Source organism: Tupaia chinensis, unplaced genomic scaffold, assembly GCF_000334495.1.
Source record: "Tupaia chinensis unplaced genomic scaffold, TupChi_1.0 Scaffold000063_1, whole genome shotgun sequence".
NCBI lineage: Eukaryota > Metazoa > Chordata > Mammalia > Scandentia > Tupaiidae > Tupaia > Tupaia belangeri.
Window position 1 is genome coordinate 3,087,321 of NW_006159521.1, and position 13,516 is coordinate 3,100,836.

Here is a 13,516-nt window from a genome sequence, read left to right on the forward strand (position 1 = left end):
GTAGGGAAAATATCTATATTCTGTTTAAAAGCTTTATATGGTCTATATTAAATTTTGGTATTACTGTCCTACTTGTTTCAAATAAAGGGAAGAGACCTTTGCATTTTGTCCATTCTCTGAACTAAGCTAAACCTAGTTTTGTTTTGTTATATCTTGATTGACATACTTTAAATTAAGATAATGTTTTCAAGATTATAGGTATGCTCAGATTTTTCCAATTATCCATTTTTGTCTCAATTTTCTTTTTTGTTGGCTTCCAGTTTTCATTCATTTTCTTCTGCTTTACAAAACCTCTTTATCTACGTTCTGTTCCATTTCATTAAGAATAATATTTTTGTCTTTTCTTTAGTTTTTTTCCTGATCAAACATACCAAGGTTTACATAAGTTCATTAATTTCTTTTCAAAGAATTAGCTTTTGGTTTTATTGATTCTCTCTGTAGTTCCATTTCATTAATTTCTCTTAATTTAAATATTTTCTTCTATTTTGATCTTGTTCTAAAAAGAGCCTTACTGAGGAAGTTATGCTAAATTACTCCACTAAAATTGTGTATATAAAATTTTCTAATACAGTTCAACAACTATCCTTTAATCAAAATGCTTGGGACCAGAAGTGTTTCAGATTTTTCAGATTTTGGAATATTTATTCACACATAATGAGATGGAATCCAAGCCTAAAGATGAAATTCATTTATGTTTCAAATACACCTTGCACACATAGCCTGAAAGTAATTTTATACAATAGTTTTGTATGGTTGCATTTTGACTATGACCTATATCACAAGGTCAGATGTGAAATTTTCCACTCGTGACATCATATTGACACTCAGAATGTTTCAGATGTCGGAGCATTTGGGTTTCAAATTTTTGAATTAGAGCTGCTCAATTTAGAGCTGCTCAATTTGTACTGAGTGGTTTTCTTTTAAGTAATGCTAAGGTCCATACACAAAGTGAGAATGCTTATATCATCCTAGTGAGTTAGGCCTTCTATCTTTATAATGATCTTCTTTCTTTTTTTAAGTAATTATTTAGCTTTATTTATTTATTTAAATTTGACCAGAGAATGACAGAGTAAGAGTGTGCATGTGTGTATGAAAAAAAGAGCAAGAGAGAAAGAAAGTGAGAAGACAAGCTGCCAGGTTCGGGACTTGAACTGCAGCTAGCCATGTGGGAGTCCAGCACCCTTAATGATCATGCCACCTGCTGGCCCCCTATAGTGATCATCTTTTATCTACTTATTGTTTGCCTTAAATTCAATTTTGCTTGACATTACATATGGCTTCTCTAGTTTTGATTTAACTCATAATTTCCTGATACATCATTTTCTATGTGTTGACTTTAATCTTTCCTTACTCCTTAAAGTTTAAGAGCGTCTTTGAAAACTAGTATAGACATGGATTTCTAAAAAGTCCGTCCAATATGAGAATCTCTGTGTATTCACTGCAGAGTTTGATTTACTTATCTTTGGTATGATATCAGGTACATTTAAAAGTATTTACATCTTATTTTGAATATTCCATTTACCCTATTTCTGGTTGTTTCCAAAATCCACCATGTACAACTCCCACTGCATTTCTTCCCCTTCTCCCCCTTATCGGTTTGGACATTATATAATCTCTTTCTTTTGATTTGATTTGATTTTATCAATATTACAAATGTTCCTAAAGAATTTGTAGGGGCCAGCAGGTGCCAGCAGGTTAAGTGCTGCACTCCCATATAGCTGACACTGGTTTGAGTCTCGGACCTGGCAGTTTGCTTTCTCACTTTCCCTCTCTCTGCCTCTCTCTGGTGAGCACACATGCCCTACAGCAAAATTTAAAAACAGTAATAATAATAAATAAAAATATGTAAATCTTTTTAGAAAAAGAATTTGTAGTCTAGTTCATCTCACTGTTTCCACATACAGTCTATTCTATTCTAGTTTCAATTTTGTCCCAACAATTTTATTATGAAAATTTTCAAACACACTAAAATGTTGAAAGAGTCATGCAGTAAACACTCTCTATCCATCAGCTAGAGTTACCTTCAATTTCATCACATATATTTAAGGTCTAAAGTTCATCAGTAATGATAATCTTCTCTAATCAGTAAGTCTACAGAAGGCTTTCTTTTTTTTTTTTTTCCCCCCCTTTTTTTTTTTGGAGAAGTTTTTGCTATAGGGTGCATATGCTCGCCAGAAAGACAGAGAGAGAGACAGAAAGCAAGAAATCACCCCCCGGGGGTGGCCATGCCACAATCCCTTCTTCTCCATTCTCCTCTCGGGATCTTGGGCAAGCACGCACACACGCCCGGCATGAGTCTAAGCCTCTGGGTCCGGGATTCGAACCGTGGTTGACTACATGGGAGTCCAGGGATATAGCCATTACGCTAACTGTTGGTCCCCAGAAGGCTTTCATTCTAATTACTTCTTAAAATTTTCAACAACATTTTTTAATAGTTCATGGGACCAGCAGATGGTATAATGGTTATGTCACTAGACTCTCACATGGCCAATCACGGTTCGAGTCCTAGACCCAGAGGCTTGAAACATGCTGCGTGCATGATCAAAATCCCAAGACAAGAATGGAAGAGAAGGGACTGTGGTGTGGTCATCTCCCCTGAGGGTGACTTCTCACTTTCTGTCTCTGTCTCTCCAGCAAGAGTATGTGCCCTATAGCAAAAATCTTTGTTTAAAAAAAAGGTCCTAAAATAAGTCATAATAACATGCCTTGCTGTTTCAAGCACTAGAATTCTTTGGATTTACCTTCTATTTTTTCATTTCCTTTGGTCAGCACTGATTCTTTTTTTTTTTTTTAAGGACTTAGCTGTTGTTTGTTTAGGATTTGGTCTTTTGTTTTTGTTTTTGTTTTGTTTTGTTTCTGCCATAGGCAACATGGGCTCATCAGAAAGAGAGAGACAGATACAGAGAGTGGGAAAGTGAGAAACCACCCTTGGAGGAGTTGTTGTGGTCATACTGCCATCCTTTCTCCATGCTCCTCTCAGGATTTTCGGCCAGAACACACACACACCTGGTATGATTTTCATGCCTATGGGTTTAGGACTCAAACAGCACAGATGGTCATATGGGATCTGGCCACCTTAATCACCACACCACCTGGCGGGCATAATCAGCATTGATTTTTACATCAGACTCATCCCATCTTCCTAGAAACAACTCACGGCAGTCCCCAGACCTTGCACTGCAACTTCCAGCATCCTAAATTGATCATCTTGTACTTAATCATAATTAAACAGTTGAACTTTGCTGAAATATCCAGAGCCAAGTCTTGGTTCTTCATTAATAAGAACTTCCTGGGACCAACAATTAGCGTAATGGCTATGTCACTGGACTCCCACGTAGTCGACTGTGGTTCGAGTCCCGGACCTGGCGGCTTAAACTCACACCAGGCGTGTATGCGCGCGTGCCCAAGATCCCCAGAGGAGAAGGGAGGAGAAGGGATTGCAGCGTGGCCATCTCCCCTGGGGGGTAATTTCTCACTTTCTGTCTCTCTGTCTCTGTCTGTCTAGTGAGCGCACGCGCCCTATAGCAAAAGCCTCTCCAAAAAAAAAGAAAATAAAAAAAAAAGAACTTCCCAAGTTTCCCTGCCACACAGACTACAGGCTGAAAAACTGCAAGGGATTAGTATAAACAACCTCCCTTCCAGCTCTTCTACCGCTGCCATGGTAGAGCTCACACGTGAGTCTTCCACCAGTTAAAGAATGACACGTGGCATGTTTTCTGCAGACATTTTCCAAACATAAAAGAGTATAAACCAAATGTCTGATCACTAGGTTACATGTTGTTTTTATTTTATATAAGCTCCAGTAAAATATCCCTTTCTGAGACTCTTCGGATGTGACGTAAGGGTAACTGTCATGAAGATAAAAGCCACCAGGCTCAGTTGGGGAGACCTGGCTTTCTTCTGGCATCCAGCCCTTGATGTCTTATACCTTATCTCTGTCTCTCTCTCTCTAGCACCTGTTTCCCCCGCCAGAGAGTAGATGGGGGTATATTAAATAACCCTCAAATCCCTGAAAAGTCTCTGATTTTCATTATTCTAAATGAATATCCTAAGATGGTAGTAAATCCAGAAATTATTTAATAGTCTAAAGAAAGTTGAAAGAGAATCACATAAAAATGTCCGTATTATGCTGACTTTGAGCAAAAATGCTAAAACATATTTTCAAAGAACTAAAATAAATGTACCTGTTAAACATGCCCTCAGGGACCTCACTCAGAAACTATGTAACTGAAATTTTTGGTGGCTGTGTCTTCAAGCTGGGTCTGTCGGTTCTCATTATTATTTTTTTCTAAACTCTGAATTATTCAAACAGCACCTATGAAAACGAGGTGGGGAAAGACATAAATTCTGCACAGGGGAGCTGAACCAGACACCAAAGACAGCCTAGGAATATTATTCGAATGCTCGACTAACAAACCGGGGGAATGTGGCCTAGTGCTTTGTTTTCATTCGGGAGGAATTAGCATCTTCAGGAAGTTCTACCTGTATGCTATGAGCAATCACATACACAATTAAACATCTACATTAAATGAAAATGCCTCATTAGCTACTCTAGATTTGGTCTAACTAAAAAGTAAATCAAATTCATAAGGAAAAATGACTGCTACCAGGTATAATACGCTTAATTTGGAAGCTCAAGAAGAGTCAGAGGCACTAGCTTCATATTATAACCTTAGGAAAAGAGAAAACTGGCTCAATAGAAATGCTTGACTTTCAGTGTCTCAGAAGATGAAAGAAGGAGGTTTTTACAGGAGGGTGAGTATGCAGCATCTGACAGGACTATCAACTGCAACATACACTGCTAAGGCCCATACCAATGGCCGGACATTGGTTCATAATCTTTCTCTTGACACACACAGTCACAGTACAGTAATACGCACTGATTTAGTTGGTTCAACTGATGACACCGGGTAAGAGACCAAAGGACCTTGGAATCACATTTTTAGATACTTTCCTAATTTTGCTGCGCATTGGGGGACCTGTGAATGGAACAACTTTGCCCTTAAAGTAGGAATGCCTTTAAGAATGGTGAGCCCACTGCTAGAAATCAGAAGCTATCTGCAGAAAACCAACTGAAGTATCCGTGAACAAGCCCACTTCACTCTTTATTCCTTCTTCTACACTGTCACATAAAATACTACTTTCTCAATTCATAAAAGGGCCTGACAAGTACTTCCCCCAGGGCTCAGGAGAAAAGGCACTAACGAACAGACAAGGTGGCATCAGCATCCTTGAGTGGGGACATGTTCCCACCGGTGAGTGGGTACCTGTGAATCTCCTTCCTACCAGGGTCACAAAGGGTTATGACACGAGAGCCTAAACAATGCATTTATCATTATTATTATTTTGGTTCATCAATTATTCCTTCACTTTCTCCAATTCCTCAATCACTCTACACAGAGAAACGACGTTTCCTCCTAGATCTAGTTCATCAATACTCATGGCCATAAACTTTAGGTTTAGGACGGCCGTGAGGCTAGAATGTGGGTGTGTAGAAACTATTGGAAGAACACATGCACATGGGCTTTGTAGGTGCCTGAACAAAAAGATGAGCTTCCCAAGGGGATGGGGAAGGAAGCCAGACTAGCTGCTCAGACAGCCCTGAGGAACACATGACCATGTGACTTAATGGAATGATACAGAACAGAGCAATTGGCAAGAACTGCTCAGAGCCACACTGAGGCTCGAGGTCACTGCAAAGGATACTGCAGGAATAAGCATCTCCTTAGAAAGGTTCTCTGGGATCACTAATTCAACGATAGAGGTTCTTGTGGGGTTTCTTTTGAAACAACTCTATTTAGAACAAACAGGATATTAGCCAGGAGTCCTCTGAGACCAGAAGAAATGTCAGATATTTTTTCATACTCGTGTCTGTATGCTGGTCCCAATTACTTTCCAACGAAGTGAAAGTGGGGTTAAGGGTCAAAGAGGTCTTTATGTGATTTTTATGGGGAATGGGACACAATGTAATCAGTGACCCACTCAACCCATCTCATGCTGGCTGGCACATCTTCCAGCAAAGCTCAAGGCCTTGAACCCCCAACATAGCATTTAAATCAGGTCCCCACTTCCAAACCTTCTATAAGTCGTACCGTAGATGACAGCATGATATCACCCATAGGGAGGCTCTCTGGGGTAATATATATATAGAATGGCCATGCTGCAATCCCTTCTCCTCCATTCTCCTCTCAGGTTCTTGGGGACACACACACATGCGCCTGGTGTGCCACTGGGTCCGGGACTCGAACCACAAAGGACTACATGGGAGTCCAGTGACATAGCCATTATGATAACTGCTGTTCCCTCTGGGGTAATTTTTTATGGCTCACTCAAATGTCTCATCTGCACTAAGAGGAAGCAGATGGGGCCAGCTCCATAGCACAGTAGGTAAGTTGTGCCTAGGGAGCTGGATCCCATGTGGCCAACTAAGATTTGATTCCCAGTCCTGAAGGGTTTTTTTTTTCTTTCTTTCTGTTTTTTGGAGAGGTTTTTTTGTTACAGGGCGTGTGCGCTCACCAGAAAGACAGAGAGAGACAGAGAGACAGAAAGTGAGAATTCACCCCCCAGGGGGGATGGCCACGCCGTAAACCCTTCTCCTCCATTCTCCTCTCGGGATCTTGGGCACGCATGCACACGTACTCGGTGTGAGTTTAAGCCACCAGGTCTGGAACTCGAATCACAATCAACTACATGGGAATCCAGAGACATAGCCTTTATGCTAACTGCTGATCCCCTGAAGGTTTGAGAAATATGTTAGGTACATTACAGGATGGAGACATGGAGAGAAAGCAAAAGAAAAAGTAGTGGGGAAACAAAGATAAAGAAAAGGAACATTCTAAGGAAAAAAATACATAAAACCACTGGAAAAGTGCAAATCAAAACAGAAGGAAAGACAACCTCAGATAAATAGCAGTTTATGAACGGCTGAGATTGTCTTGCTGGGTATTTCCAGAAAACCCACCCTTAAGGCCCACACTAAATCTGCTTTCTCTTGAAATTTAAAGTCCAAAGCCAGAAAAAAACAAGGATATCATTTTATAGAGGAGAATTGAAGACATAATGGATTAAAGAATGGAGGAAATATTACATGTACACATAACACTCCATAGGCAATGAAGAATTCATAAGATTATAATAAAGAATGTCAAGCTCTTTCATTTGTATTCTATTGTTCTAATATATAAGTCCTAAAAATAAAATAAATTAAACATGATACAATTTGGTCTAGTATGAAAAAAGAATATTCTTTTTTTTTTTTTTAGTTTGTTTAGGGCATGCATGTACACTAACTGGAAAGACACAGAGACAGAGAAAGAAAGGAACAGTGAGAAATTACCCCCAAGAGGGGATGGCCACACTGCAATCCTTCTCCATTTTCCTCTTGAGATTCTGGGCACACATGTACACATGTCCAGTGTGTTTTTCTAGCTGTAGAGTCCAGGACTCCAATCACATAGTCTGTCATGTGGGATCCAGTCACTTTAACAACTATACCACTGGCCGGCCTAACAGAAATTTTCTAATAGACAGAGGTTGGAGAAGATGGACGAAGTGAAATCTTCAACTCCAGAGATCTCCTAGGACAGGCTAGAGAACAGCTTGGAGGATGTGACAGAGGCTCTGACACGGGGGGAAACGACATGGAGTGCCTAAACTTGGAGCACACAACCTTTATAGTTATGGGACATTTCCCCATTCCTTTTTTTTTTTTTTCTTGAGAGGTTTTTGCTATAGGGCATTTGCGCTCGCCAGACAGACAGAGATGAAGGGACAGAAAGCGAGAAATCAGCCCCCAGAGGGGATGGCCATGCCACAGTCCCTTCTCCTCTATTCTCCTCTCGGGATCTTGTGCACGCACACACACGCTCCCGGCATGAGTTTAAGCCACTGGGTCTGGGATTCGAACCGTGGTCAACGACATGGGAGTCCAGCGACATAGCCATTATACAAACTGCTAATCCCCCCAATTCCTTTCTCTTGCTTTCTCCAAGGTCCACAAATTTGGTCACCTTCTCAACTGAATTAAAATGAACATTTTCACAGCTGACTGAAATTCAGATACATATGTATGATACATGTCATTGGCTACATCACTCAACAATAACCAGGTAAAAGGAAAAGGAGGAGAGAAAAGAGAGAGAGAGAAAAAAAAAAAAAGGCTAATTACTCTAAGAATCCAGGTTTGTGCTTATGTTCCACATGAGGTCCGAATTGTATCTGGGCTTGAAATCCACCAAACTCACAAGCTTTCTCGAAGGAGACTGGGTGAGAGCCATTTAGGATGTCATCCCGAGCCTGAAACACAAGAAGAGGGAAAAGCATCAGGGGCTTTGGGGCAACGACACACTCCTGTACCTGGACACTTGCTCTGCAGAGCCAGAGAGGGACCGACAGGGCAGCACGGTAGGTCAAGGTCAGAGGAAAGCCAGAGTTGGCCCAAACTGCCTAAATGGAAAGTCTCAGAGGTATGTAGTCTATCAGAAGTAGAGTTGGATGATCATGTAGGAAGGTAGAAACGACTGTGAAAAAATAACGAGACAAAGGAAAATCTCTGTAAAACCATCCGATTTAGAGGCCAACACAGAAATAAAATTTGTTTTTTATGACCTTGTATCATAAAGCTAGCAGAAAAAACATCTAGAGGTAAAATCAACTCAACCCCCACCCCAAGACAAAGAGCAATACAATTTAAGGACAGAGAGACAGATGGATATCCATATAAACAGACAAGAATTCAATACTCAAGACATTTAGGAGAAATGCCAAGCAAGTGCACAGTCCTCGAATGGGGACGCTCATCTATCTGAAGTCCTTCCCCCCAGGTCCTGATCTATCACTGTTGTTGTTCCTGACCCCTCTGGTCTCAATCTTTCTCTAGTTTAATAACCCCAAGGCCACCCTCAGAGGGACATGGCTAGCAATGACTCTAAGTCTCAAACGAACAGGCACTTTCTCACTGTCCCAATACCTCCTTTCCTTCCAGCCTTCCAGCCTCTTTCCTCTCAGCTCTTTCTCCATGCCATTCTATCCACTAATTCAGGGGCCAGTCACTTTTTCCTATAGAAGACCAAGTAGTAAATTCTTCAGGCCTCACAGGCTATGTATGGCCTCTCCACTGCAGCTACTGAGCTCTGACACTGGAAGGTGAGAGCAGAAAATACGTAACACTTACAGAAGACGTAAAGGGGGTCTATCAGCAATGCAATATTGAGTTGTCTGGAAAGTCATGATGCATTTTTGCATAGAAAAACATGTCATGACTTTCTTGATGACCAAATACATAAAGAAACACATTGTGTGCCAATAAAACTTTATTTGAAAACACAGAAGGTGTGGATGCAAGTTGCTGACCCCTGAATTATTTCTATGGGCAGACAAGTAGAAAAATGTAACAAGAGGAAAGGGAAGGAGGGAAGAAAAGGATGAAAGGAAGATGGAAGATAGGGGGCTGGAAGCTGGAGAAAGGGATTATGTTTTCTTTGGGTGGAAAGAAATCCTAGGGACAACCTAATACAAAGCCTATATCTTATATATTGGAAAACTGCAACTCAGACAGGTTAAATGCCATGTCTAAGTTTAAACAATTAGTGTAAAGACATAAAAGGTTACTTATGGTGAGTTTATTTTTCAGTGAATGAGAAGTAATGATTTTCTGACCAATATGTTTTTATATTGTGTGTGTGTGTACGTGTGTGTGTGTGTATTTTTTTTTTAAGTTTTTGTCATAGAGTGTATGTGCTTGCCAGAGAAAGAGAGGGGAAGAGGGAGAGAGAGAGAGGGGGGAAGTGAGAAATCATCCCGGGGGTGGGAGAGGAGTGTGGCCACACTGCAATCCCTTCTCCATTCTCCTCCTGGGATTTCATGCAGGCATGTACAAACTTCCAGCATAATTTTCGAGCTGCCAGGTCTGGGACTCAAACTGCGGCCAACCACGTGAGAATCCAGTGCATTCACCACTACACCATCTGCTGGCCGCTATTCTTTTATATTTTAAGATATTAGCTAGAACACTTCGGTGCACTGGACATGGTGAATCAGCTCTCTATCAGAGTCGGGTAACAGGGACAGTGCTGGCCACCAGGAGTATCAACCTGCACCATGGCCTGACACACATGAGGGGCCTAGGAGCTGGACACTCTAAAGGTGACGAAAGACAAAGCTGAGTTCCTGCTCCCGGAGAGCCTCCTGGAGCCTCACCAACCTCAGGAGATACTGTACCTGCACATAAAGCAAGTTCAGCTGCACAGGGTCTCTGGAATCTACATTCTGATCAGAGTAAAAGAACTTCCGTCTGAGCAGCAACGTCTCGTTCTCGTCTACTCCTTGTTCTCTGAACGTTCGGCTGTGATCCAGCCAATTTACTGCAACACAAGACAGATGAAAGGACTGCGTTTACTTTCCCTCTTAATGAAAGGGATTTACCAAAACAGCAATGTGGCACATATGCAGGTTTGTATCATGCTTATATTCAGTAGCTCAAAACTGTGCATTTTAACTTTGCAAAATACTTTCACATCTACCATATGACTGGCTGAAATGGAAAGGAGGGAGAAAAATTCCCAGTTCTTCCTAAAATTAGCTACAGCACTGCAATGATTTTATAATAAGCCCCTTCACCTGGGGCGGGAGGAGGCAAAGAAATAAGAAAATCAGTATTTTGTGTTAAGAAACCAAGGTAGAAAGTTCCCTTAAATCAAGAGTAGATACTGCTGTTTTATCAAGTGAGGGAATTTAGAGGGACTGAGCATAACGAGTTACCTCTAACCTCAAGAAGAAAAGATGAAAGCATGAATATGGAGGAGATGGGGAGGAAACAAACTCTTAGGATGTGATGACAAAACCCTGCCCATGGGCCAGCTGACTCAGTCATTCTGAGAACCCTGTCCTCACGTCTAGGACCCTGGGAATCAGTCGCGTCCCTCTACACCTTCCACAGTTCTTACTCCTATGCTCTCCCCTGGGCTTCACACACACAGTGCTCAGTATAGGCTCCACACACACAGTGCTCAGTATATACTACCGGCCTCAGTAGATGACAGGCAACGTTAGCCATAGTCTCATCTCCCACGGTGCTTGGGAGGGTATCATGCACATATAAACTCTCAGGCCAAGTCTGCCAAAGTATCCTGGAAAGGAGTTATGTAACTGGAAATCAAATGAGGCAGAAAGGAAAAAGAACACAGACAGAGTCAGAGGAAATGACGGTCCCACTGAAGGTCAATAAACACAATGACAGTGATGATGTCATTTTAATGCAGTACCATGACCAAGAACGATGGGGCTGGGAAGGTCTAAGAGGGCTGTGTGATGATGAAGATCCTCTTACTGCAAGGTCGGGCAGCAAAGTGCACATGGTCTGGGCTTTAGGGACATATGGGCTTACGTGCTGGCTTTCCCATATATTAACTGTGTGGCCAAAGAAAATGACTTTCCTATGATGTAATTATACGGTCATTTTTAAGCTGTAAGGAAATTATAGATCTAGGCAATGGCCATTGATGGCTGTTAACATCGCTCAGAAAAAACAAGACACCACTTCCTGATAGAAGAACATACCAGCAAAGGAGGAGTCTTAAAACACACATGAGGACACATATACTTGAATCTAAGCAATCCTCTAGATCTGAAGAATTAAGAGACAGGAGAACACATTAAAGGACACTGTAAGTAGGCAATCCAACAAATCCACAGTGTAGAAACGGCTCTACAACTAATAATCTGCTTTCTTCACACACACATATGCACATGAACAAATAAAAATTGCAGAGGAATAAAAGAGAAAGACCAAGAACCTATTTAGTAAAAACAATTAAGTGGTATATCATCCACAAAGGCATAACCTTATTAGGATTCCAGTTCAAACTAATAGAAAATTTCAAAGATCATGGAGAAATTGTGAACACAACTTACATACCTGATTTAAGAGATTAATTTTTTTTCAAGTTACTTTGATTTCCTTAAGACTATCTTTTTGTGACACAAACCAAAACATTTAAAGATTTTGAACAGAAAAAACCTGGCCTGGGTCATACGGGTGACAGGTTGGGGGTGAGGGCTGGCCAACCCCTGTGCCTGAATCACGCTTCCTTCCCCAGCACTTACAGTCATCATCCGTATGAAGCTTGGCCTTCAACTTCTCCATTTTCTTCTCGTCTCGTAACAGCGTCCTGTCTTTTTTTAGTGTACCCGTCCCTTCCTCTTTCTTTTCTTCAATAGTTTCTTGGATTAAAGAGTATTCTTCATAATTTGTTATCCCTAACAATAGAAATTAGGTTGTAATTCTAGATGATTAAACTGCTGTCACCTCTTGCAGCCTAAGGTCTGCAATATTCCAAGGAGTCGATGGAGGCAAAAGACAGAAAGAGATCCTCCTCCTAAGGCGGGGGTCAGGGAGGCCACCATAGCTAACGACTCTGGCTAAAATGATCAATCTTTGGCTATTAATGTCAATTCTAAATGGCATGTTCACTTCTCTTGTCTAATTATTGAGAAGCAGGAGTCTAGTAGGATCATGAGACAAAGACAATGCCAAATAAGAAGTGTATGAAGGGGGGGTCAGCAGGTGGTGTGGTGGTTAAAGCACTGGATACTCCCCCATGGCCAACCACAGTTCAAGTCCCAGACCTGGTGGCTTGCTTTCTCACTTTCTCTCTCTCTCTCTCTCTCTTTCTCTCCCTCTCTGGTCAAATTAAAATAAATACATGATTAAATAAATAATTATTAAGAAAAAAAAGAAGTGTCTGAAGGAACTGGGCTTCCTCTGCATGGGGAGAACACTGAAATAGGCAAGGATACTTTCTTCAAACATCTAAGGGCTTCAAGTAGAAAGGAGGCAGATTTGTTCTCTGTGGAGCTTAATACTAGCCTGCTAGAAACTAGTAGAAGAAAAGCAATCAAACAGTCATATACTATGTCACTATGAATATTTAAGGAAACATTGGACATCAATGATATTTACAGAGAACGGCAGCAATGAGTGAGAGACTGAAGTACCTAATTTTAAAAACATTACTTTCGATTTGAAAACTCCTTTTGTTTTTAAAAGGGAAGTCAACGCTCTCAATCGTGACTTAGTGAGAAGTTCCATGCTTACAATACAGGCTGACAATCCTTTATCTGAAATGCTTGGGATCAGAAGTGTTTGGATTTGGATACTTCCAGATTTGGGAATATGTCCTTGTCCATAATGAGATATCACAGGGGGAGCACCCAAGTCTAAATATGAAATTTATTTATATTTCGTGTACATCTACCTTGTATGCATAGCGTGAAGATAATTTCATACACATTATAATGTTTTTTGCTTTTTTTTAAAATTTGCCAGAGCATGTACACTCAACAGAGAGAGACAGAGAAGAGAAGGAAGGGACAAGTCACCCCCTGCATGGCCATGCTACGATCCCTTCTCCCTATTTTTGAGATTCTGGGCATGCATGTACACACACCTAGCATGTTTTTTAAGCTACTAGGTATAGGACTCAAGCTGCCTAGACAGCCACATGGGATCCAAGATCGG

At 41.0% G+C, this 13,516-nt stretch overlaps 1 protein-coding gene across 1 annotated transcript in view; it reads right to left on the reverse strand.

Annotated features, from left to right (window-relative positions):
• The window catches only part of TLN2 (talin 2), a gene marked incomplete in the record, with an annotated part of 559,462 nt that overhangs the window by 224,641 nt on the left and 321,305 nt on the right, over positions 1-13,516 (reverse strand). Inside the window, 1 exon segment of the mRNA XM_014593350.2 lies at positions 8,168-8,295. Coding sequence (XP_014448836.1) covers positions 8,168-8,295 — 128 coding nt within the window.